General features: G+C 39.6%; 2 protein-coding genes and 1 pseudogene across 5 annotated transcripts in view; 2 read left to right on the top strand and 1 right to left on the bottom strand.

The window, feature by feature from the left end:
• Positions 1-446: 446 nt before the first annotated feature.
• LOC119511829 (myosin regulatory light polypeptide 9) lies at positions 447-9684 on the bottom strand. The gene is made up of 4 exons (XM_037806348.1): positions 9542-9684; positions 4245-4443; positions 3683-3844; positions 447-1105 (listed from the first exon to the last, which is right to left on the bottom strand). Exons 2-4 carry the CDS (start codon positions 4426-4428, stop codon positions 933-935), a joined length of 519 nt encoding a protein of 172 aa, XP_037662276.1. The 5' UTR covers positions 4429-4443; positions 9542-9684; the 3' UTR covers positions 447-932.
• A 338-nt stretch (positions 9685-10022) lies between these two features.
• MYOM1 (myomesin 1) overlaps positions 10023-27968 on the top strand; it is a 214765-nt gene continuing 196819 nt past the window's right edge. For 2 of the 4 annotated variants that reach the window (XM_037806345.1, XM_037806341.1), the window contains exon 1: positions 10023-10104. The gene's annotated coding sequence lies outside the window, so the exon portion shown is untranslated. The remainder of the gene's footprint in view (positions 10105-27968) is intronic. The other 2 variants (XM_037806347.1, XM_037806344.1) reach the window with 2 other exon arrangements.
• Positions 13084-15206, top strand: LOC119511300 (annotated as a pseudogene).

The raw sequence follows: 27968 nt of genomic DNA, 5'->3' as shown, positions 1-27968 counted from the left end.
CTTTGAATGCCATAAAAAAATCTGTCTTTTTAGCAGAAGCATTTCACAGAACCCTTGGGGCTCAAATAGTTTAAAAATTAGGACAAATTAAAATCACAACCAGTGGCCTGGTCTAATTTTAAATGACATGAAACGAAGTATAAAAGCTTAGAACAGATAAGGGGGGGGGATGTTGGCAGTTCCGTCAAATTTAAGGATTTAAAGCTACCCAAACTGTTGTATACATGCAAATTCTAAAGAAAATTATTTAAAAGTGGGTTTCTTTGGGAGGGGGAGAGATGAATAGATGTAAAGGAGATAAGGTTGTTGGGAGCACTGAAGGAGTAAGGGAGAGGTGGCCAGCAACCAGATCATTCTCTCGGATTTGTCTCACCCACCTTTCTTTGGAAGATGCAACTAAAACTAATAAGTCATTTCTGAGAAATAAAGAGTTTTAAACAAGGAAGTATTTCATCATAAAGTTTAATCATGGTTCAGAAAGAGCTGAGTGGGTAACTTTCTCTGAGAAAATACACTGACTCTGTGTGGCCTGCAGTTATTTTGGAGCAGGGCCTGGGAAGTTATTTTAACCTATTTTTCTATTTTGAAAATGACAAAAATAATTAACATTTGGTGGAAATACTTGGGTCATGTTTATTTTTTAAGTTTTTATTACCAAAAAATGTAAAAATCCAGTAAATATGAAAAAATCAGAATATTTTCCTTAAGCTTTCCTAAGGCAAAGATCTTTCTCCCAATTCTATTTTACTTCAACTTAAAAAAAAGTCTCATTTCCAGTCAGATTATTGAGATGCATGTGCCCCCAAATGGCTGAGAATAAATACAAGAAAGGCGAAAGCTGTAAAGCTAAGGGCATGCAATAGGCTCTAAGGGAAAGTCAAGAAATACCCAAAGTGGCAACAAAGAATGTTTGGCCAGAATTTGCAGTTCTTTCAGTCATCCTTGTCCTTTGCTCCATGTTTAAGGATGCGTGTGAACTCAATGTAATTGAAGTTCCCCTTTTTGTCGATTGGCGCTTCTCTGTACAGCTCGTCCACTTCCTCATCTGTAAACCGATCCCCCATGGTTGTCAGCAGCTCTCTAAGGTAATCCTCCTGGATGGTGCCTAAAGAATAAAGAACTGGGGATCAGAATACTACCACTCTGAGGAGTAATGACAAGAACTTTCTATACTTGACTAAGCACACTCTGTATGCTAAGAACTATAAACATGCAGATATATGAAATACAGGGTTTCCACAGGCTTAGGCCAGTTGCCTAGAAAAATGCCCAGCTATTCTGCTCTATCCACCTGCCTCCATATCCATTTTCTGATCTTTTGATAATAGGGACCAAATGTGTGCCTAAATAACAGCCATATAGTTCCTTCAAGTAGCATGAATGGTTATACCTATTCTACAAGCAAATAACCATTCTCTGCTACACTAAAACCAATACATCATAAACATCAATAAAGTGCTGTAGTAGAAAGGATACTGGTGTCTTGAGGTCCAGTTTTAACAAGGTGTATTACTTCAGGTATTTTTCCTTTGACTTTGTTTTTCTCATTTGTAAAATGAGGTTTCTAATGTTCTTTACAAATCCAATTCAGATTCAATAACAAATATGGCTGGACGCAGGATGTGCAAAAACACTGAATGAATATTTGAATAGCTACGTTGCTAAGCATTGGGGATAAGGAATGATGAGTCAAAAGGTGTACTCTTCACTCTGGATTTTGATATCAGGGTTCTTATAAAACCTAACTACGTATCAGAATCATCCAAGGAGCTTAAAAAAAATGCCCAGCTGCCCTGATTATTGTCTAGTATTGGTATTTTTAAAAGGCTCCTTCAGTAATTCTAATGTGCAAGGATCACTAATGTACTATACTAAAAGTGGGAAATGACAATCCAAGCACAGCAATTATGAAATTCATCAAGTAAAAAAAGAAAAATCTATTTATTTGTATAAATAATGAAATTAAGCTAATATATATATATGTAAACATATTTTCTATAAAACAAGCTTAAAGCACAAGGTCAGTTCTATTATGAAGCCTAGATTTGCTTTTGTTTTTTGCTAATTCAATCCTAGATTTAAAAACAATTTTCCTCAAATGCTATATAGCTTGTAGAAATAAATCCTCATCTCCAGCACAAATAATCATCATCTACTATGTGCAAGGGGCTGTGGCAGTGCTATAAGGGGTTACAGAGATGGAAACATATTCTATTTAAGACACAGACTCATTACCCCCCCCCCCCCCAGCAAGGGGGTTGTGATGATTGGGAATAAATACAACTAAAATATAAGAACAAATAGCGTATGTGCTAGGAGAGAAAGACAAATAAAACGCACTGGAATGGGGGAAGACAGGAAAGGCTTGTGGTTTTCCTAGGGAACAGGACAAAGTAGAATAAAAACTCAGGTAAGACTCTAAAAAGGATGTGGCCACTGAGCAGAGTTTTACGAAGAATGGGTAAGACATTTTTATTCTTTTATGGTTTTATTCCCTTCCAATAAAAAAGTAATACCTGCTCACACCAAAAACTTTAAGCAGTTCAGAAGTGCATTTGGAAGGGTGGGGAGGAGATAAGTCTCTTCTGTCTATCCCCTTCCAGAAATAACTGTTATTATTGGGATTTTAAAAGGAGGGAGAAGGTAATATGACGAGAAAGGCACAGAGGCAGAAACGTGGAGGTAAGCTATGACAGCAACACACAAGGGATCTTAGGAGGAGGTTCAGGAGATTACAGAGTAGAGGGTGGTGTATTTGAAAAGGCAGAATGAGGTCATACTGTGGGGAGCCTGAAAAGCCAATGAGAAGACTAGGCTTCCATCAGCAGAACCAGTATTTAAATCAGTTCAAGTAAGGTAAGTAACCAGAGGGTGTGCCTTCATTCTGTAAACATTTAGGTAGTCCGTGGGAGTTGTCTTAGAAATTCCACCTTATATGTCTCCTCTTATACTTCTGCCCAAGGACCAGGTACTGCTCAGTATTTGGATTTGTGTGTGTGTGGTTTTTTTTGTTTTTTTTTAGAATTAATGCTATGTCAGGCAGTATGCTAAGCACTTTATATACATTATCTCTTGCCTCATTTAATCCTCAAAACAACTCTATAAGATAGGTAATATTACTGCCCATTTTACAAATAAGGACACGAAGGGTTCAATGAAGTATCTTGCCCAAAGTTATAGCTATTGTGGAGCAGAATAGGAAAGTGAAACCATGGTGTCTGATTTCAGAACCCAAGCTCTGCTTGGTTTATTTTCAAATGGAGGTTTGTTATCATTTAAACAATTTCAGAGCTGAGAGATACCTAGTACACAAATCCAGGATTGTACTGGTATCACCAACTATAACAAATTACACTTTATCCAAAATTGCTCTGGTGTAAGTTACTCATTCAACACATATCACAGAGAGCCTAACCCTTGTTTGGGGCTAACATTCTAATGAAGGAGGAACTTAACGTTCCCAAAGAGGTTTCAAATACAAGCTACAGAATTGTAAACTACTAAATATTTAGGGCAGAGGCAGTGAAGTGAGTGATTAACATGGTGAAGGAGAATTCTGTCCAATAGATAACAGGTGTGGTATAAACCTGAGGATGTTATGTTGTTATTTCAAGTTATTGTATATTATAGTCACCATAATTAAAGGAAATCAATTTGTAATTAAAGGTTATCTTTGACATACCAGTTGCTTCTTCATCAAAGCAAGCAAAAGCATTTCTGATAACATCTTCTGGGTCCGTTCCATTTAACTTTTCACCAAACATTGTGAGAAACATGGTAAAATTGATGGGACCTGGAGCCTCATTCATCATGGCATCCAGATACTCATCAGTTGGATTTTTCCCTAAATGAAAAAGGGGCATAATTTTAATTACAACACAGAACACGTTAACTATTAATTACAGTAAACATTTTGACAAGAAAGATCACATATACAGTCTGCTGTATGCAATCATGATAGCAAAACTATTTGGGAAAAAAGTCATCTTAATGCATAGAACCCTGAGCCTGGAGAGTGACAGAGGAATAATACTGCTTTCATGATCAAGATCAGTGTTTTCAGCGCACACACAAGTGGCTCCCAGCCTAAGGACCACACCTTGGGAAACATTGCTCCATACCCTGCTTGACCTTAGTAGACTACAACATCATTAGGCTGGCTTCACAGAGCTTTAAGGCTTAGGAAATAAACACAAAAAGCACTAAGTTCTAACTAATATATAAATATTAAAACTGCTCATTACCCAGGGAAGCAAGCATATCGTGCAAATCTTCCTTGTCGATGAAACCATCTCTGTTCTGATCGATCATGTTGAAGGCCTCTTTGAACTCCTGAATCTGTGACTGGTCAAACATGGCAAACACATTGGATGTTGCGCGCTGAGGGCGCTTCTTGGTGGTCTTGGTCTTTGCCCTTTTGCTCGACATGGTGGTGGTTAAATCCTAATTAAGAAGTAAAATACAAGAAAAAAATTCAACAGTTAAGATTCCTTAAGCTTGAATCAAAACAATGACTAATAAAAGTCAATGGGACCAACCTTCCTGATGTGTTTGAGCTACTCAGAGAGCATTGTGTCTAAAAACTATTTGGCAGGACTGTATCGCTGGACAAAAATCTCTCGACTAATCAAAACCATTACTCATAGAACCAGACTACTAAAGAGAAAAGCCAGACTCATGCCTTGAGTTCACTTACCCTTAATAGTTGTGGCATTTTATAAACAGTCCATCACTAACTTCAAATTCCATAGTATGAGTAACATTCATTCAACGCTTATAGTGTACCAATAAGACGACATATCCGCAGCATGCTATATAGCCTAATAACACTTGATAACCAAATCTACTGATTTAACAATTAAAAAAAAAAAAAAAGAAAGAAAGAAAGAAAAAAAAAAAAAACAAGGTACCCAGAGAAACAGTGCCAGTTCTATACTTCGGCATTACGGGGATCTTGAGGAATACTAACTCATCTTCAGTTGGTCTACCCTTCTGCGGCCCTAGCCTAATGAGCTGTCCCATTTTATGGTAAAGGAGGAAGGAGGACTGAATGAGGGAAAAGGTCTTCACCTCCTTCTATGGCCAAACATGGTTTTTCTAACTTCAACTAACATTTCTTATTATACCTTCATTTCTGGAATTAGAGTAAAGAAAGATATTTGCTGCAAGACTAGAAAACTCTGAAATTAATTCATTTGTAAGTTTTATAGACATTTCCACTCTACTCAAACCAATTTCTTGTACAGAGCCACGCTGTAAAGTGAAAGAAGTCAGAGCACAACAGTTATTTAAAGCAATTTTGTTAAAAAAAAAAAAGCTTTTTAGAAAATGTCTTAATAAATATGGAAATTACTTTTTATCTCTGATAATCTAAATATATTCCTATAAAATTTAAGTTAAAAATAAAAAGCCTAATTACAAATATCCTAATATGAAAAGGTACTCTTCCTTTAACACTCACAATCTCTTAAAAGATAATAAAAAATTGGTTTGAAGGTAAAAAGCCCCTAGTCGTTAGATAATATTTAACCATACCATCCTTCAAGTTGAGGCGGAGATGGTATTCTGCAAAACTTCTAACCAGCAAGAGTGAGGCACATGAGTTATATTTCTCCAGGCATGTCTAAAATAGGCACCACTGATTTCACTCTCTGACCAGGGTAACAATTTTAAAATTTACCTTCTGAAAACAACATTTAGCTATGATGTAGCAAGACACTACGCCCTTGCTCTAAAAATAAATCTGTGGACTTCAAAGAATGAACTACTAGTAGATCCTAGCCCTCAAAGTGACCCTTAATTTATAATGCTTCATATGAGTTTCAAGTTATTTCTTACATTCTTTCCTTGCTTATCATTGCCCAGACTAAATTCAATTATGGAAATAATTACAAAAGCTCTGCCTTGATTTTTGTTTTTTAAGCTAAAATCTGTTTTCAGATTTTAGTGAGAAATTCCACAAAGAGTAGTCAGTTTCCAGTCCATCCAATATAGCAATCTTTGGCAGTGCACCATAATGTGCTGTTGGGAAGATGTACCCTCAGAAGTTACAATATATATGCCTCACTATGCTCCTAGTTTCCTTTAATTACTCTTTAAAGGGCTGACTTTCATAAACTTCTCTGAACAATTCACGAATGCATATTTTCATTGTGACACCTTTTGGGGGCAGTAAATCCTATTACTACCTATGTAAACTCTCGACAGTTGTATTTTTTTCTCTCTATTCTAAATGGAGTTAAAAATTTAAGGAGTGTATCATTCCCCCATGTCTTAACTATACTCAAGTACATGGGGTGAGTGGTTGAAACCCAGATGAGTGGTACATATTTACCATTCCATATCTCTTTAATATTGTTAGGCATGTCCTATCTTTGTAAACCAAAGAATGTCTTTAAAAATAGTCTGTTTTGTTTGACAACACTATCCCCCACTACTGACACAGAAATGTCAGTTATTTTAAGGACAAAGAAACTGACAAGAATTATAGGTCAAATGTTGACACAACTGATTATTTAATGTACAAAAATCTCATACTACTAAATCTGGTGGGGGTTGTCTAGATAGCCTTGAAAAATGCTTAGTTTTGGTTGTAAAGTAATATATATAATTTCAAATTTTGATGTATTTCCTTTTAATTTTATTCATGCATTCTTTGACTCTAATTGTCTTATTCAAGTTTTTATAAGGTATGCAATTTTCTTAATGAGCACCAACAACAGTCTCATAGAAATTTTCTTTAGTTCAACCTTGAGTATGAACAGTTAATTACACTAAGGTGTATCAAATTTCATTACTGTTGAATACTATTTAAGAGTTAAGAAATGTAAGGCATGGGTTTTATCTTTAAGGAGCTTAAAATATAGTTGGGAAGGCAATTATAAAGAAAGGAGATGACTGGTTCAGCTTATGAAATGAGTCACAGTTTTCATTCTAGCAGTATGACACTGAAGTTAAAACAATGTGTGACAATGAAAAATAACTTGTAAGGTGGTACATGATTATCAAATACTGTGAGTTCAGAGAAGATCTTTGTGAGCTTCTGAAAGATTCAGAGAGGGAAAAAAAAAGAACTTGCCACTATACAATGTCTGCACAATGACCCTTACAACCAAGAGATTCAGATTTTAGTCTCAAGCCTACCAAAAACTGATAGCCTAACTTTGGGCATATTACAACAACTCCCTTTACTTCTTCAAGGAGGCTGAATTCAGATCTATGAATTTATCTCCCACCAGAAACCTGGCCCTGTTCCATGACAGGCAGTTCAGCTTCACAGTAGGTTGTTCCAAAAGGAAACTGGCTTATTTTTTCCTGCCAATAAACACTAGAATAAACAATGGCGGTGAGAGAGTCAAATCAGGAACAATTGTATGATCCCAAAGAGCAGATAATTTTTTATCTCATCATTGTCTCCCTTACTGTGATTCTAATTTGCTGCCCAGTTTTACATTCTCCATACAAGTGAGGCTCTAACTTTCTTCACGTAACAAGCCTTCAGCAAATGCACAACTCTCATAAATTTAGAAAGCTTAAGTAAAATCAAATTTAATTTCATTTACCAATGTAAGTATTCTTTATCTACAATGGGAATATCACTATTGTCAGCACCAGAGACGTGAAGTCATGAGGATCCTCACTCCTCATTCTAAGTTAAGAGTCTTTATTTTTGAAGCATTTAAAAAAAGATGGTGTGGAGGGGTATTTGTTGTGTGAATGGGAAGGAGGAGAGCTAGAATGTTGAACGTAAGTAACTTGAAAGCTGGGAGAGGTGCAGAGCAGGCTTCTACAACATGAGGATTTCAGATGCATGAGGTTTATGAACTCCTGTCAAGGGTGGTCAAAGGAGATTTCAGTTTACAGATCTAAAAGAGCAGTTTACAGATCTAAAAGAGCACAATCTTGGGTTTTTGTGGGGTTTTGTTGTTGTTGTTGTTTAGTTTTGGAATGCAGGCCAAGCGTGTGAGAACAGAGGCAGGCAGTGTGCCTGCAGCGGGCACACTGGAGCTGGGAGAATCTTAAATCTTATTTTAAGTCAGGAGAGCGGGGTGCTGGTGGCAATAAATTTGTGATTTTTTGGCTTCATGAGAAAGGAAGAGAATCGTTAAGGGTTATGAGAAAAGGAGGGATAGGAATCAAGCCTAAGGAAGTTACGAGACTAGATTAACAGTCTCCTGTTTCTACAGAAGATAGACATTGTCAGAGACTTTCCAGCCACACCAAGAACAACCAGATTTTTTTCAGTCTGTAGAAACTATGTTTTCATTTATAAACAATGGGATCAAGCCATACTAATATATACATTAGATTGTTCTAGGTAAAATTCTCGAGTCAAGCAGTTATAAAGTGGCAATCAATGTAAAATAATATAAAGACTTTTCCTACAGAACACACAAAGTGTGTAATCTTCTGGGAAATATATTTTCTTTTATGAGAAACACCCATTAGAAAACACTCTGCATAGTATGATAGCACTTAGTTAATAGGTGCTAATAAAAGTTACCATCTCATTTATTCAATGCACTTTTTCCCAAGCTAAGTTGAATTAATTTTTTGACGCTAACCACAACTTGGAAGGGTGCTTCTGTTTCAACTAAACCAAATATTCCTTTCTCATGAAAACGTCCAATTGAAGGTAAGACTAGCTCTTAGACTGCCACACCCAAAAAGTTCTTATCACTTGACAAAGGCTATTCGTTGTGAGGGTTAACTTGTCACTAAAGACTGACTTTCGAAAATAAAAACCTTTTATAATTGTTTTATGAAAGGTTTTCTAAAACATTAAACAAGTACTAGTAATTTTAAGAAATACTCTTTATTCAACTTTTTTGCATTTAAAAAGTTACCACCTCAACTGAACCTGTACTTCTATTCCAAATTTCTGCAAAGAACTGATACATGCTTTAAAATAGCTACTTAATCACTTTAAAAGGAAACACTCTGGTGAAATGACTTAGCCCAAAGTCCCCTCCCCAAAAGGACAAGGTGTTTTATTTAGTTTCTTTCAAGTCGCAACTCAAGCCTAAACTCTTCTTTATCCAAACTCACTTAATAAAAATGTCTTAATTACAGAAGCGGATTCTGAGCCGAGGAAGTCCCTAATCTGAGTTACTTTTTCCTACTAAACGTAACCACACAGCTGCAACAACAGCTGCTGCAGGGAAGAACAGAGGGCTACGGTTTTTGCGCAAACTCTTGAATCCGACAAGTTTGCGTTAGAAACTAAACATAGACCCAGAGTCAGCTACCAGGGGCTCGAGTTTCCCGCGTCCGGCTGCCGCCCAAGCTTGGGGCGCCAGCGAGCTAAGCCACACACCCCGAGCTCCGAGTTTGGGTCAAGGAGCGAAATTGGCGTCTGGGCCACTTCCGGCCGCGGTCTTCCCTCCCGGACTGGTCTTGGGGCTCGAAGGCTGGGGACCGGCTCCTACACCTGTCCAGGTGCGCCCTTGGCGCGGGGTGCCCGCTGCCCCCGTTCCCCCCAGCCGTCCCGCGGAGATGGGCCCAGGATGGTTTCACCATCCCGGCCGCGAGCACCACTCACCCCGCGCAGCCGGGAGAATCCAAGCAATTCGCTGCCGCTATCACCACCCTCACACCAGAGAACCACTAAAAAAGTTTACTTCCGGCCTCCGCGCAGCAAGCCGGAAGGAAACCCGTCACCATTTATTGGCAAAAGTAGTGGGTCTAACCTAATGGAAAGGCGAGAGGGAGGAAAGTCGTCAGTGTGGTCAATGGGCGCAATATTGACGGAGTGAACGCGAAGGAAGTTTAAGGCGACTCAGAACAACGGTTTGTGTAATGCCGCGTGAGTTCGATTACTGAGTTTCTCGCTTTTTTGTGCCTGTTCTTGCAATGGAAGTCTTTTCTTCCCCCTTCCCATTCGGCAGGATGGTTGAGTCTGCTCTGTGGGCGGTCCTCGCCGCACATTCCGCGGCACGCCGGGGGCGGGGCCGGTCAGTTCCAGTCCTTTTAGGGAAGTGGCCGAGAGGCGGCGGGGCTCACGTGATTCACGCAGGCCCTGGGGCTCGAGCGCATGCGCATGGGAATAGACCGGCGGGTCCGCGTCTCCGCGAGCGGTTCGCGCCGCCCACTGGAGGGCTTCGTGTGAGTGATTTCCTCTCGGTGTATCCTGTTGGTTTCATGAGAAGTCCCACCCCCTGCACATTGGCGGAAATGTGACGTCCCAACGGCCTCCGCCAAATGGCAGTTTTAACTTTTGGTGCCGGATGGGTTGGCGTCTTCTCTTTGGAAACTTTTGCTGTTAATTTCCTACCCCGATTAACAAGGAGAACCTGGCTTGGGTCCCACTAGGTAGACAGGCTGCCAACCACAGGGTTTGCTAAATTTTGCACCTACCTCTCACTGTGCTGATGGCTTACGGCTGGTGAAAGCAGGGATAAAAGTTTGGGCCTCTTTTTTTCTCAGCTCTCCGCCTGGGACAGCTTCTAACAATACGTCTGGTTAGGGGAAAGAGAAAGTTCTCCCGCTTCTGTCTTTCCATCCACAGAGGTCAGCACCCTGGCCTGGGACGGGACCCCCACGGTCAAATAACTGAGAGTTAAGAATTAACAAATAATTATGATTACTGAATCATTATATAGATGTTTTTCTTTTATTCTCGTATATTGTAAAATACCCAAAAGAAAATACCTGAAATTACTGAGCTGTAACTCAGTTGCCTTGATCTTTTTTTTTTTTAATGGAGAAATTGAATGTTTTATTGTTACTAAAGGGTTTCTTATTTTGCTGCAAGGCTGTTGCTTCATTGTATGAATATAGCACCAGCAAACCTGGTATATTGCAAAATTAAGATAGTACTGATCCTCACCTGACACTGTACAATTAATAAAAACGTACCTCCAGTCCTAGTTATTTCCAATGAAAATATCATAAGTATTTTGACCTAAATCCAGGGATTGATGTAAGCAAGTTACAGTATTATGTCAGGCTTAAGATAACAATCTTACCCGTGAATTATGTAATTTTTACAAGTAGTTTTTACCTCAGATAATGTCATGAATTCTGAATACAATAACTATATCCTAGTCTAAATCACTAGGTGATTAGAAAAAGATGCAAATTTTGTCTATCTGCTCTCGTTAGAAAGTTAAGGGGTCTTTTCTTTCAATAGTATACTTAGAACGAATAGTTTGTTTTCCTATTGGTATTGCTAACAGTTGCTATTATAAATTTCTTTCCACCAGTAATTTCAAATATTGCTGGATTAAGTTGTTTCAGACTAGTTTATTTAGGTGTTCCATTTTCATTCTTCAGTAGATTTTATGTATTTCTCATATGCTTCTTCACTCATTAGTTCATCAAGTTCTTCAGGATTACTCAGTGTCATCTTGATCATAACAAGGTTTGTCCCCAAGTCCTGGATTTTCTGCAGGAACTTCGTTAATTTCTGTTACTTATCCTGATAGAGGAGAATAAAGCAGCTTGCATGCTTTCCAAGGCACCAAACTCCTCTTGTTTGTTCAGTTTTGTTCCAACCTCGGGAAGACTACAGTAAAGGACATCTCCCGAAGCTTCCTTGCAAAATTGCTGATCCCCACTGTTCAGTACCATTTTGTTACCCATTCCTGTTTTCCTGTGAATTTCCGCACCGAGAGCAGAGTGGGTGGCTGAGCAGCATCCGGTGGGCGCCTGTCCCTAGCCCCCAGCCCCCAGGGCAGCAGGGGGCAGGACGTGGGGGCACCGAGGCGCAGCGCCGGTGCAGACGAGGATCCCCACACTCTGGGCCGGCCGGGCGTCATGTTCTCGGGGATGCAGAGGGTCGCGGTGCCCCGACTCGGACACCCGGCCAACTGGGAAGGGGCGGCCTGCCTTGATCTTTGATAATGATTGTATAACTATACAACCTTTATCTTTTGATTGTAAAAATTACTGGCTCTGCTTATACTCCCTTATCCTGTTTTACACCTTTAAAGTCTTATGATCACAAAGGCAGCCCCTAATGTTTATTAATGAAAGAACTTGAGTCAATTCCTAAACTACCTTATTAGACAGAGCTTGCATACCATCAATCTGCGCATGCTCAATAATTAGATCAACTTTAACTTTGTCATCTCAAGCCATTATACTCATTATCCTAAAATCTGCCCACCTTTTGGTAGTATAAAACTGAGAGTTACTGCAATTCAGAGAGACAGATTTTTAGGCCCTAGTTCATCTGATCTCCACAGTTAGCAGTAAACTCCTCTCTTGGCTGTCGTGTGTTGGACAGAGAACCTGGCTTTGATCAGCATCAGTCGTGCTGGTCCTACCTCTTCTGTGGGAGGAGGGAGTTAGACTCGTTTGTACTGGGGGTCCTCATCCCACCACGAAGGCTCAGTAACTAGTTGGCGCCTGTGGTCAGAACAGTTGTGAAGGATCGATTATCCTCACCTCAGAAGCCAGCTTCTCACTTGAATCAGTCTCAGGAAAAGGTCTTACTCTAAAAGCTGCAGAACAATATAATCTAAATATTAATAAGATACCATTTCTTCCTTCAAGGAACTCAGGGGCATTTATTGTATTAATCATTAACTTGGAAGTAAAGTCCCTGGGGGAAAATAGCTGCCCTGATTCTTGTAAGGTGGCTGAAACAAAGGCAGTTTCCCAGACATCCTGGGTTACTAGTCAAAAGTACAAATTACTGGGCCCCCCATCTCCAGTTCACTGATTCAGAATCCTAGAGAGCAGAGTCTGGGAGGCCGCGGGTTTAAGCGACTCTTATGGAGGGTGGGGACCCGGAGCTAGACAGCTCAGGGCGGAGGCAGAGGCAGTGAGAGCGGAGACTGCAGTGGGCTCTTGGACTGGTTTGGGCAGCAGTGCCCAGCACCCTGCAATGCCCTTCACTTCCACAGCGTGGTGGTCTATACCACGGGACAGCACTAGCCTCTGTCCCAACATTCTCACGCTCAAAAAGAAGCTTTAGACCATAGTGGTGAAATGGACCCTTTAGTTTTCCCCTCTGATTAAAATGGAGCTGCTATATTTTTTTGATCCTGTAGTAAGTCAAATTACTGCCTTGTTTGCCTTCCTTCTTTCCTTCCACTCAGCCAGCTGTATTAACCAGCAGCTGCACTGCCAGGCGCCATGGTGGGGGCTGGTGCAGTGCTTTATGCTTTTTGAAAGACAACATAGTTGCTACCTCTGGGAAGTGGGAGTAGAGTGGGTGCAGAATCACAGGGGGTGCCAGACAACAAACTTGGAACAGATAGAGTACAATTGGTGAGGCCTGTAGAAGGGGCACAGAGAACTACTGAAAAGCTGATTCTGCAAGTCTGTCTGGAAGGAGAGGACAGATTCCAGGCAAAGAGAATAGCATGCCTGATTGGAGGGGATCAGGAGGCGTGGCTGATTGAAAATTAATAAGAATTGTATGGTCCAGATTAATTCATACATTTATTCCTTCCACAAATGATTTATTGAATGCCTGGCACAGCACTAGGTTTTGGGTTGGTGTACAAAGGTTAGCAAGCCCATGTGGAAAAATAAAATCTTCATAAAATATTCTCCAATTTCCATCTAATGTTGTGATACTAAATTTTAATGATTAGACTTTCTGGGATAAGATGTTGCCGTCCACGCCCTGCCTGGCTATCTGAGGATCAAAAGGTCTCTACATGGTGAATGGCTTCCCAAATTTTACAGAGAGTACAGTGCTTCCAAGGGAGTCTGGGAAAAGTTGCAAAGTCTATACCTTCAGTAATGATGGGACCTTGTTTGCCTGGAGTAATGAAGAAAAAGAAAATATTATCAATATCACTAACAAGGGACTCCTGCACTTCTTCAACATCCCAAAAGCAGTTTGCCTTAAGTTCTTGCAAAAAAAAAAAATTGCTGTCTGGGCAGCTTGGCAGCCTTATGCTACCTCTAAAGATGGTACAGCTAGAATACCCAACCTACAACTTTATGATGTGAAAACTGGGACATGTCTGAAGTCTTCCATCTAGAAAAAAAATGCAAGATTGGTTTCCATCCTGGTCAGCAGATGAAATCATTTGTGTCTGAAATGTTAACAATGAAGTTCACTTCTTTGAAAACAACAATTTTATTACAATTGCAAATAAGTTTCATTTAAAAAATATTAATGATTTTGTAATATCACCTGGACCCCAATCATACAAGGTGGATATCCGTATCCCAGTAAGTAAGGGTGTACCTTCATTTGTTAGATTATATCAGTAACCCAACTTTGGTGGACCTCATGCAGCTTTAGCCAACAGAAGATTCTTTAAGGGTAATAAGGTTACAGTGCAATGGAATGAAAAAGCTACAGCGGTGTTGGTAATAGCTAGTACAGATGTTGACAAGACAGGCACCTCCTACTATGGGGAATGAACGTAGCACTACACTGTAACAAATGGAGAAAGTGCTACAGTGCAAATACCAAAAAAATGGTCCCATTTATGATGTAGTTTGGAATGCTAGTTCCCCTGAGTTTTGTGCTATTTATGGTTTTATGCCTGCCAAAGTCACAGTTCTCTACCTGAAAGGTGATTCTGTGGTTGATTTTGGAATGGGTCCTTGTAATGCAGCTTTCTGTAACCCTCATGGATATATATTAGTACTAGCTGGATTTGGAAATCTGAGGGGACAAATGGAAGTGTAGGATGTTAAAAACTGCAAACTTATTTCCAAACCAGTGGCTTCTGATTCTACATATTTTGCTTGGTGCCCAGATGGTGAGCATATTTTGACTGACATGTGTGCTTCCAGATTACGTGTTAATAATGGGTACAAGACTTGGCATTATACTGGCTCTGTCTTCCACAAATATGATGTGCCATCATATGCAGAAGTCTGGCAGTTTTCTTGATGGCCGTTTTTAGATGGAGTGTTTCTAGCAAAAACAATAACTTACCGAGCAGATCCAAGTGAAGTACGCAGTGAGGAACCTAAAGTTACAAAAGCTTATAGACTCCTAGCTTTAAGAAATGTTATTCCCAACTTCATAAGAATGGACCACCTCAGGATATGAAGCCTCAACCAGGAAATAAGCCATTATCAAAAACAGCTCTTAAAAAATCAAAGGAAGCATGAGGCCAAGAAAGCTGCAAAACAGGAGTCAAGAAGCGACAAGAGTCCAGATTTGGCACGTGCTCCTGCTTCACTGAGCATACCATGAAAATACTCCCTCTTGGTCAATTTCTCAAGACCCTGTAATAGACAAAAAGTCAAGAACTTAAAAAAGAAACTGAAAGCAATCAAACTGAAAGAGCAAATAGCAACTGGAAAGAGAAAAAAACTCAGCTGGAGAAAATTCAAAAGGAGAAAGGTTTGGAATTGGGTATCTAAAGTTTCACAGGAAGCAAGTTGGTTACCAAAAATCAGTGTGAACACATCTTATGTTAAATCCATTGGGGCACACAGACTATCCATGTGCTCACACTAATGTTCACCTGTACTTCGAAGACTCTGCATGTGTGTGAAAGTATTTAATGATGTCTGTTAAACTGAATTTTCCTACCTGTTAAAACATGACTTAGAGAAGAGACGTATGTATTTTAAGCTTGACATATTGAAAGATAAATGTCATTCCTTTTTAGTGGGGAACAGTATTTACTGTATAAATGAATAAAGACTAAGTAAATTTAAAAACAAATGTTGGGAGAGGCGGGGCAAGATGGCAGACTGGTGAGCTGTATGTTTTAGTTACTCCTCCAGGAAAGTAGGTAGAAAGCCAGGAACTGCGTGGACTGGACACCACAGAGCAATCTGACTTTGGGCATACTTCATACAACAATCATGAAAACGTGGAACTGCTGAGATCAGCGAAATCTGTAAGTTTTTGCAGCCAGGGGACCCGCGCCCCTCCCTGCCAGGCTCAGTCCTGTGGGAGGAGGGGCTGTCAGCTCCGGGAAGGAGAAGGGAGAACTGCAGTGGCAGCCCTTATCGGAAACTCATTCTGCTGATCCAAACTCCTACCATAGATAGACGGAGACCAGACACCAGAGAATCTGAGAGCAGCCAGCTCAGCAGAGAGGAGACAGGCATAGAAAAAAAACAAGAAAAACTCCAAAATAAAAGCGGAGGATTTTTGGAGTTCTGGTGAACATAGAAGGGGGAAGGGCAGAGCTCAGGCCGGAGCCCAGGCCCTGAGGTGCATATGCAAATCCTGAAGAAAAGCTGATCTCTCTGCCCTGTGGACCTTTCCTTAATGGCCCTGGTTGCTTTGTCTCTTAGCATTTCAATAACCCATTAGATCTCTGAGGAGGGCCCCCTTTTTTTTTTTCTTTTTAATCCTTTTTTCTTTTTCTAAAACAATTACTCTAAGAAGCCCAATACAGAAAGCTTCAAAGACCTGCAATTTGGGCAGGTCAAGTCAAGAGCAGAACTAGGAGAGCTCTGAGACAAAACGCAATAATCCAGTGGCTGAGAAAATTCACTAAACACCACAACTTCCCAAGAAAAGGGGGGGGGTGTCCGCTCACAGCCATCATCCTGGTGGACAGGAAACACTCCTGCCCATCGCCAGCCCCATAGCCCAGAGCTGCCCCAGACAACCCAGTGTGACGGAAGTGCTTCAAATAACAGGCACACACCACAAAACTGGGCGTGGACATTAGCCTTCCCTGCAACCTCAGCTGATTGTCCCAGAGTTGGGAAGGTAGAGCAGTGTGAATTAACAAAGCCCCAATCAGCCATCATTTCAGCAGACTCGGAGCCTCCCTACACAGCCCAGCAGCCCAGAACTGCTCTGGGGGGACGGCACTCACCTGTGACATAGCACAGTCATCCCTCAACAGAGGACCAGGGGGTGCACGGCCTGGAATAGGGGCCCACTTGCAAGTCTCAGGAGCCATACACCAATACCAAGGACTTGTGGGTCAGTGGCAGAGACAAACTGTGGCAGGACTGAACTGAAGGATTATACTATTGCAGCAGCCTTAAAACTCTAGGATCACAAGGGAGATTTGATTGTTAGAGCCACCCCCCCATCCCTGACTGCCCAGAAACACGCCCCATATACAGGGCAGGCAACACCAACTACACACGCAAGCTTGGTACACCAATTGGACCCCACAAGACTCACTCCCCCACTCACCAAAAAGGCTAAGCAGGGGAGAACTGGCTTGTGGAGAACAGGTGGCTCGTGGACGCCACCTGCTGGTTAGTTAGAGAAAGTGTACTCCACGAAGCTGTAGATCTGATAAATTAGAGATAAGGACTTCAATTGGTCTACAAATCCTAAAAGAACCCTATCAAGTTCAGCAAATGCCACGAGGCCAAAAACAACAGAAAATTATAAAGCATATGAAAAAACCAGACGATATGGATAACCCAAGCCCAAGCACCCAAATCAAAAGACCAGAAGAGACACAGCACCTAGAGCAGCTACTCAAAGAACTGAAGATGAACAATGAGACCATAGTACGGGAGATAAAGGAAATCAAGAAGACCCTAGAAGAGCATAAAGAAGACATTGCAAGACTAAATAAAAAAATGGATGATATTATGGAAATTAAAGAAACTGTTGACCAAATTAAAAAGATTCTGGACACTCATAGTACAGGACTAGAGGAAGTTGAACAATGAATCAGTGACCTGGAAGATGACAGAATGGAAAATGAAAGCATAAAAGAAAGAATGGGGAAAAAAAATTGAAAAAATCGAAATGGACCTCAGGGATATGATAGATAATATGAAACGTCCAAATATAAGACTCATTGGTGTCCCAGAAGGGGAAGAAAAGGGTAAAGGTCTAGGAAGAGTATTCAAAGAAATTGTTGGGGAAAACTTCCCAAATCTTCTAAACAACATAAATACACAAATCATAAATGCTCAGCGAACCCCAAATAGAATAAATCCAAATAAACCCACTCCGAGACATATACTGATCACACTGTCAAACACAGAAGAGAAGGAGCAAGTTCTGAAAGCAGCAAGAGAAAAGCAATTCACCACCAACAAAGGAAACAGCATGAGACTAAGTAGTGACTACTCAGCAGCCACCATGGAGGCGAGAAGGCAGTGGCACGATATATTTAAAATTCTGAGTGAGAAAAATTTCCAGCCAAGAGTACTTTATCCAGCAAAGCTCTCCTTCAAATTTGAGGGAGAGCTTAAATTTTTCACAGACATCAAATGCTGAGAGAATTTGCTGACAAGAGACCTGCCCTACTGGAGATACTAAAGGGAGCCCTACAGACAGAGAAACAAAGAAAGGACAGAGAGACTTGGAGAAAGGTTCAGTGCTAAAGAGATTCGGTATGTGTACAATAAAGGATATTAATAGACAGAGGGGAAAAATATGACAAACATAAACCAAAGGATAAGATGGCTGATTCAAGAAATGCCTTCACGGTTATAACGTTGAATGTAAATGGATTAAACTCCCCAATTAAAAGATATAGATTCGCAGAATGGATAAAAAAAAATGAACCATCAATATGTTGCATACAAGAGACTCATCTTAGACACAGGGACACAAAGAAACTGAAAGTGAAAGGATGGAAAAAAATATTTCATGCAAGCTATAGCCAAAAGAAAGCAGGTGTAGCAATATTAATCTCAGATAAAATAGACTTCAAATGCAGGGATGTTTTGAGAGACAAAGAAGGCCACTACATACTAATAAAAGGGGCAATTCAGCAAGAAGAAATAACAATCATAAATGTCTATGCACCCAATCAAGGTGCCACAAAATGCATGAGAGAAACATTGGCAAAACTAAAGGAAGCAATTGATGTTTCCACAATAATTGTGGGAGACTTCAACACATCACTCTCTCCTATAGATAGATCAACCAGACAGAAGACCAATAAGTAAATTGAAAACCTAAACAATCTGATAAATGAATTAGATGTAACAGACATATACAGGTCATTACATCCCAAATCACCAGGATACACATACTTTTCTAGTGCTCACGGAACTTTCTCCAGAATAGATCATATGCTGGGACATAAAACAAGCCTCAATAAATTTAAAAAGATTGAAATTATTCAAAGCACATTCTCTGACCACAGTGGAATACAATTAGAAGTCAATAACCATCAGAGACTTAGAAAATTCACAAATACCTGGAGGTTAAACAACACACTCCTAAACAATCAGTGGGTTAAAGAAGAAATAGCAAGAGAAATTGCTAAATATATAGAGACGAATGAAAACGAGAACACAACATACCAAAACCTATGGGATGCAGCAAAAGCAGTGCTGAGGGGGAAATTTATAGCACTAAATGCATATATTAAAAAGGAAGAAAGAGCCAAAATCAAAAAACTAATGGATCAACTGAAGAAGCTAGAAAATGAACATCAAACCAATCCTAAACCAAGTAGAAGAAAAGAAATCACAAGGATTAAAGCAGAAATAAATGACATAGAGAACAAAAAAACAATAGAGAGGATAAATATCACCAAAGTTGGTTCTTTGAGAAGATCAACAAGATTGACAAGCCCCTAGCTAGACTGACAAAATCAAAAAGAGAGAAGACCCATATAAACAAAATAATGAATGAAAAAGGTGACATAACTGCAGATCCTGAAGAAATTAAAAAAATTATAAGAGGATACTATGAACAACTGTATGGCAACAAACTGGATAATGTAGAGGAAATGGACAGTTTCCTGGAAACATATGAACAACCTAGACTGACCAGAGAAGAAATAGAAGACCTCAACCAACCCATCACAAGCAAAGAGATCCAGTCAGTCATCAAAAATCTTCCCACAAATAAATGCCCAGGGCCAGATGGCTTCACAGGGGAATTCTACCAAACTTTCCAGAAAGAACTGACACCAATCTTACTCAAACTCTTTCAAAACATCGAAGAAAATGGGACACTACCTAACTCATTTTATGAAGCTAACATCAATCTAATACCAAAACCAGGCAAAGATGCTACAAAAAAGGAAAACTACCGGCCAATCTCCCTAATGAATATAGATGCAAAAATCCTCAACAAAATACTTGCAAATCGAATCCAAAGACACATTAAAAAAATCATACACCATGACCAAGTGGGGTTCATTCCAGGCATGCAAGGATGGTTCAACATAAGAAAAGCAATCAGTGTACTACAACACATTAAAAACTCGAAAGGGAAAAATCAATTGATCATCTCAATAGATGCTGAAAAAGCATTTGACAAAATCCAACATCCGTTTTTGATAAAAACACTTCAAAAGGTAGGAATTGAAGGAAATTTCCTCAACATGATAAAGAGCATATATGAAAAACCCACAGCCAGCATAGTACTCAATGGTGAGAGACTGAAAGCCTTCCCTCTAAGATCAGGAACAAGACAAGGATGCCCGCTGTCACCACTGTTATTCAACATTGTGCTGGAAGTGCTAGCCAGGGCAATCCGGCAAGACAAAGAAATAAAAGGCATCCAAATTGGAAAAGAAGAAGTAAAACTGTCATTGTTCTCAGATGATATGATCTTATATCTAGAAAACCCTGAGAAATCGACGATACAGCTACTAGAGCTAATAAACAAATTTAGCAAAGTAGCGGGATACAAGGTTAATGCACTTAAGTCAGTAATGTTTTTATACGCTAGAAATGAACAAACTGAAGAGACACTCAAGAAAAAGATACCATTTTCAATAGCAACTAAAAAAATCAGGTACCTAGGAATAAACTTAACCAAAGATGTAAAAGACCTATACAAAGAAAACTACATAACTCTACTAAAAGAAATAGAAGGGGACCTTAAAAGATGGAAAAATATTCCATGTTCATGGATAGGAAGGCTAAATGTCATTAAGATGCCAATTCTACCCAAACTCATCTACAGATTCAATGCAATCCCAATCAAAATTCCAACAACCTACTTTGCAGACTTGGAAAAGCTAGTTATCAAATTTATTTGGAAAGGGAAGATGCCTCGAATTGCTAAAGACACTCTAAAAAAGAAAAACGAAGTGGGAGGACTTACACTCCCTGACTTTGAAGCTTATTATAAAGCCACAGTTGCCAAAACAGCATGGTACTGGCACAAAGATAGACATATAGATCAATGGAATCGAATTGAGAATTCAGAGATAGACCCTCAGATCTATGGCCGACTGATCTTTGATAAGGCCCCCAAAGTCACTGAACTGAGTCATAATGGTCTTTTCAACAAATGGGGCTGGGAGAGTTGGATATCCATATCCAAAAGAATGAAAGAGGACCCCTACCTCACCCCCTACACAAAAATTAACTCAAAATGGACCAAAGATCTCAATATAAAAGAAAGTACCATAAAACTCCTAGAAGATAATGTAGGAAAACATCTTCAAGACCTTGTATTAGGTGGCCACTTCCTAGACTTTACACCCAAAGCTCAAGCAACAAAAGAGAAAATAGATAAATGGGAACTCCTCAAGCTTAGAAGTTTCTGCACCTCAAAGGAATTTCTCAAAAAGGTAAAGAGGCAGCCAACTCAATGGGAAAAAATTTTTGGAAACCATGTATCTGACAAAAGACTGATATCTTGCATATATAAAGAAATCCTACAACTCAATGACAATAGTTCAGACAGCCCAATTATAAAATGGGCAAAAGATATGAAAAGACAGTTCTCCGAAGAGGAAATACAAATGGCCAAGAAACACATGAAAAAATGTTCAGCTTCACTAGCTATTAGAGAGATGCAAATTAAGACCACAATGAGATACCATCTAACATCGATTAGAATGGCTGCCATTAAACAAACAGGAAACTACAAATGCTGGAGGGGATGTGGAGAAATTGGAACTCTTATTCATTGTTGGTGGGACTGTATAATGGTTCAGCCACTCTGGAAGTCAGTCTGGCAGTTCCTTAGAAAACTAGATATAGAGTTACCATTCGATCCAGCGATTGTACTTCTCGGTATATACCCGGAAGATCGGAAAGCAGTGACACGAACAGATATCTGCACGCCAATGTTCATAGCAGCATTATTCACAATTGCCAAGAGATGGAAACAACCCAAATGTCCTTCAACAGATGAGTGGATAAATAAAATGTGGTATATACACACGATGGAATACTACGCGGCAGTAAGAAGGAACGATCTCGTGAAACATATGACAACATGGATGAACCTTGAAGACATAATGCTGAGCGAAATAAGCCAGGCACCAAAAGAGAAATATTATATGCTACCACTAATGTGAACTTTGAAAAATGTAAAACAAATGGTTTATAATGTAGAATGTAGGGGAACTAGCAATAGAGAGCAATTAAGGAAGGGGGAACAATAATCCAAGAAGAACAGATAAGCTATTTAACGTTCTGGGGATGCCCAGGAATGACTATGGTCTGTTAATTTCTGATGGATATAGTAGGAGCAAGTTCACAGAAATGTTGCTATATTAGGTAACTTTCTTGGGGTAAAGTAGGAACATGTTGGAAGTTAAGCAGTTATCTTAGGTTAGTTGTCTTTTTCTTACTCCCTTGTTATGGTCTCTTTGAAATGTTCTTTTATTGTATGTTTGTTTTCTTTTTAACTTTTTTTTTCATACAGTTGATTTAAAAAAGAAGGGAAAGTTAAAAAAAAAAAAAAAAAGAAAAGCAAGGGAAAAAAAAAAAAAAGATGTAGTGCCCCCTTGAGGAGCCTGTGGAGAATGCAGGGGTATTCGCCTACCCCACCTCCATGGTTGCTAACATGACCACAGACATAGGGGACTGGTGGTTTGATGGGTTGAGCCCTCTACCACAGGTTTTACCCTTGGGAAGACGGTTGCTGCAAAGGAGAGGCTAGGCCTCCCTACGGTTGTGCCTAAGAGCCTCCTCCCGAATGCCTCTTTGTTGCTCAGATGTGGCCCTGTCTCTCTAGCTAAGCCAACTTGAAAGGTGAAATCACTGCCCTCCCCACTACGTGGGATCAGACACCCAGGGGAGTGAATCTCCCTGGCAACGTGGAATACGACTCCCGGGGAGGAATGTAGACCTGGCATCATGGGACGGAGAACATCTTGACCAAAAGGGGGATGTGAAAGGAAATGAAATAAGCTTCAGTGGCAGAGAGATTCCAAAAGGAGCCGAGAGGTCACTCTGGTGGGCACTCTTATGCACACTTTAGACAACCCTTTTTAGGTTCTAAAGAATTGGGGTAGCTGGTGGTGGATACCTGAAACTATCAAACTACAACCCAGAACCCATGAATCTCGAAGACAGTTGTATAAAAATGTAGCTTATGAGGGGTGACAAGGGGATTGGGAAAGCCATAAGGACCACACTCCACTTTGTCTAGTTTATGGATGGATGAGTAGAAAAATAGGGGAAGGAAACAAACAGACAAAGGTACCCAGTGTTCTTTTTTACTTCAATTGCTCTTTTTCACTCTAATTATTATTCTTGTTATTTTTGTGTGTGTGCTAATGAAGGTGCCAGGGATTGATTTGGGTGATGAATGTATCACTATGTAATGGTACTGTAAACAATCGAAAGTACGATTTGTTTTGTATGACTGCGTGGTATGTGAATATATCTCAATAAAATGAATATTAAAAAAAAAAAAAAAGAACATGGTCTTAAAAGGGGGATGCAAAATGAGACGAAATAGTTTCAGTGGCTGAGAGATTCCAAATGGAGTCGAGAGGTCACTCTGGTGGACATTCTTATGCACTATATAGATAACACCTCTTAGGCTTTAATGTATTGGAATAGCTAGCAGTAAATACCTGAAACTACCAAGCTCCAACCCAGCAGTCTGGACTCCTGAAGACAATTATATAATAATGTAGATTACAAGGGGTGACAGTGTGATTGTGAACACCTTGTGGATCACACCCCCTTTATCTAGTGTATGGATGAGCGGAGGAATGGGGATAAAAACTAAAGGACAAATGGGGTGGGGTGGGGGGATGATTTGGGTGTTTTTTTTTCACTTTTATTTTTTATTCTTGTTCTGGTTCTTTCTGAGGTAAGGAAAATGTTCAGAGATAGATTGTGGTGATGAACGCATAACTGTTACCATACTGTGGACAGTGGATTGTATATCATGGATGATTGTATGGTGTGTGAATGTATTTCAATAAAACTGAATTTAATAAAAAAAAATTAAAAAAAAACAAAACAAATGTTAATGATTGGACCCACCACTAAAGGCCTCTCTCTGATATCTCTATCCTTCTGGACCCTGCAGGAGATTTTTGCCCTCAGGTGGTAACCTACTTTCCACTTTTTCACTAGAAGATTGGAGACTAGGGTTCTGCTCCAATCCCTTCTTTCCCCTGCTGGAGTATCCAGGGCAAATCACTCAATGGATCTGAGGTTCAGTTTTCTGATTAGGAAAATGGGAAAACATATGTCCTGTCTACCTTATAGGGTTTCCATATTAGATGAGATTTTTTATATGAAAGGTTTTTGTTAAGTATAGAATAGTGGCTTTCAAACTTTTGACTGAAACTTAAAATAAGAAATTTATTTTGTATCACTGAGCAATATTTGACTATGTATGATAATTTCCATTATTTTCTATTCTATTCTTTTCAATTCTATGCTATTTAATTTTTAAAATATGCTCCCAAGACCCTCTAAATGGGTTTTTATGATCCAAGGTTCTCAACCCAGAGGCGAGTTTGCCCTGAGGGGACCTTTGGCAATGTCTGGAGACATTTTTGGTTGTCACATCTAATTGGCTGCTACTGCTGTCTAGTGGGTGGAGACCAGGGGTGCTGCTAACTAACCTACTTGGCACAGGACAGCCCCCCACGGCTAAGCATTATTGGGCCCAAAATGTCAGTAGTGCCAGGATTGAGAAACCCCTGCTCTAATAGGTTAAAGAGTCAGACTGTAAAGTAATGAATTATTTTTGGGTACTATAATTATTACAAGGACATTATTTATTACTCCTGCTTGGAGGTCACACTTTTTTTCCTCCTGAGATCTAAAGGGAGAAAGAAAAAGAACCGAAAATTACTATGTGACTATTATGTGCTAAGCATTCTATTATTTAATTTTTACAGTGACCCTGTGTGGTAGGTTTAGGAAAGTCAGATTAGGTAACTGAGGTTCCAGTACTTCAGTGACTTGCCCAGGTTACATAAAAGGCAATGCAAGAACCAGGATTGTAAGTCCTGTCTCTGATTGTCCAGTGACAGGACAGAAACAAGGACAGGGACCAGTATGTGTTGTTCATGGTCCTCTAACTCCTATTACAGGGCCTACTTATCTCTCGGTGCCCAGTAAGCCTTCGGTAACTGGCTGCTTGTTCAGGCACACATAGGAAGTGGCCCAACTCAAAGCCCACGCTTTATTTTACTATTCTGTGCTCTCTTTTGCTTCAAGGAGGGAAACTCCTTAAACAAACAAGGAAACATAGCAGAATTGATTCCTGATATTTACAGTCTCAGTCAGTGATTTTTTATTGATCATTTGCAATGTTTGCTGCATGTAAGTAACTTATGAGTGTTGAGAGACATAGCTTATATTCTGGTTTTGCCTACTTAAATAAAATTCTAATTCTTTATACATGAAACGTAATGTAACAATTAGCAGTAATCCAGGGAAACAGTAGGAGGCGCTCCTTTCTTTTAAATGAAGTAAAGGTGTTCAATATGAACCTGTATGGGAATTAGTTTTAAAGCACCAAAACTACAAATAGTATTTTAAAGGGGTATTAAAACTTTTACATAGATAAAGAATTGCTTACTTTAAAATTTTAATCAAAATTAATTTTAAATTCTGGAACAATGAACAAGATAAAAGAAATTATGTGGAATCGAATTAAGGATATTTGGGAAAACATTCCCATAAGAATAAATTTGAAAAAATAAGTTTCATGGATAAATGCTTACAAAAATTAAATTATTAAATGAGATGTGAGAAGAAAGAAAGTAGGAGAGGAAATAAGAATAACCTAGAAATAAGTTATCTGGCCCTGATAATTAATTGAAGAAATGCTGCTTCAACTGTTGAAAGACAAAGATTCTTAATATAAACTGTTCTGAAATAGATAGCCTAACATAGTTGATACTAATGATAGTTTGATAATGAAGGAATGTATTAAATAGTGACTTCTACAAGCTCCCACCACCTGACCTCACTTGTTACTCCCTTCTTGCTCCTATGGGAAGACAGTCCCTCTGTTTGCTCACTCATGTCATTGAATAGTTAAGTTCCTCCTCTTTATTGGCTTACTCACGTCAAGAAGTATGCTGTGATGTACCCCAAATGTGGTAGGCAGAATAATAACCCCCCAAGATGCCCACCTCATAGTCCCCAGAACCTGTGAATATGTTAGGCTTTGTGGCAAAGGGTAATTAAAGTTTCAGATGGACTTAAGGTTGCTAATAAGCCCACCTTAAAATAGGAAGCGTGTCCTGGAATTTCCAGGTGGGTCCAGTGTAATCACAACTGTTCTTAAAAGTGGAAGAGGGTGGCAGAAGAAGCATCAGAGGGAGATGTGACTACAGGAGAATGGTCAGAACCTTGCAATATTGGTGAAAGAAGGAGGGTTACAAACCAAGGAATGTGGGGAGCCTATAGAATCTGGAAAAGGCAAGGAAACAGAATGTCTCCCAGAACCTCCAGAAAGAACACAGCCCTGCTTTGCTTTTAGCCTGGTAAGACTCGTTTCACACTTCTGACCTCCAGAACTGTAGGATAATTAAATTTTGTTGTTTTAAATCTTCTAAATACATGGTAATTTGTTACAGCAGCAATAGTAAATTAATACACCATTTTACAAACAAACCACAACAAAAATCCCTCTTCCTGGATGTATTTTTCTTCTCCAGCTATTGTCCTATTTCTTTCCTCTTCTTTATAAAACTTCTTAAAAGAGTCACCTACATGACTTAGTTCCAATTCCTCTTGGAAGTCCACCATAATAAGGCTTTTTTTTCCAACCACTCCACTGAATGTGTGTTTATCAAGGCCACTGAAAACCTCTGCATCCTCATGGCCAATTCTTGCCCTCAACAGTCGACAGGTGGCTCACTCCCTCACCTTTGCAACACTTTCTTCCTGGGATTCCAGGGTACCACGCTCTCCTGGTTTTTCTCGTTCCTTAGGGCTACTCTTCAGTCACCTTTGCTAATTCCTGCTAATTGTCCCAATCCCTGGAGTACCTCTGGATTCAGTGCTTGGATCTTCTCTCTTTTCTGTCAGCACTCCTTCTCTAGCTGATCTCATCCACTCTGATGGCTTTCAATCGCTGATTACTCCCAAATGTGTATTTCTAGCCAGGACCTCTGCCGTGTACCCCAGACCCATAGATCAACACTCACTTGGCTTCTCTACCAGGAAATCAAATCAGCATTAAAACCTTTGCAGTCCAAAACCAGTCTCCTAATCTAACCCCCAAAACCTGCTTTTCCTGCCGTCTTATCCATCTAGGTAAATGGCAATCCCATCCTTTAAGATTTTCAGTTCAAAAACCTTTGACTCATCTTTGAAACCTGTTTTTCTTTCATGCTCCTCATCAGCCTTCCAGTCAGTTCTGGTGGGTTTTTTTTTTTTGTCTACTTAGTTCATGACAGTAACTAAAAGAAAGTTTTATCTACTTGTCATGGAGAGTTCTCCCAGGGCCTAGAACAGTAATAAACACAAGCCTATTGGCTAAATCCTGCACAGTACATCCTGAATTTTACTACTTCTCACTACCTCTACTGCTATTCTTCTAATCCAAAGTATCCTCATCTCAAGCCTAGATTTTTTCTTTAACAGTTTTATTCACATGCCATACAGTCCATTCTAAGTGTAAAATCAGTGACTCCTGGTATAATCATATAGTTATCCATTCACCACCATAATCTATATGACAACATTCCCATTTCTTCCTAAAAGGAAGAAAAAAAATCTCATATCCCTCTATTGTTGACATTCAGCCTTGGTATAGTGCCTGTGTTACAATTAATGAAAGAATATTACAATGTTACTGTTAACTGTGGACCTTAGTTTGCATTAATTGTATTTTTTCCATATACCATCCCACTATTAAAACCTTTTAATAGTGACATACATGTGTTCTAGTTCATATAAAAACTTTCTTCCATTTATACAATTAACCACCATCATCCATTCTAGGTTCCAGTAAGTTAGAGAGT

The sequence above is a fragment of the Choloepus didactylus genome, chromosome 16, assembly GCF_015220235.1.
Source record: "Choloepus didactylus isolate mChoDid1 chromosome 16, mChoDid1.pri, whole genome shotgun sequence".
Classification (NCBI taxonomy): domain Eukaryota; kingdom Metazoa; phylum Chordata; class Mammalia; order Pilosa; family Megalonychidae; genus Choloepus; species Choloepus didactylus.
The sequence above is the reverse complement of the archived record's forward strand: the minus strand, read 5'-3'. Positions and strand labels throughout refer to the sequence as shown.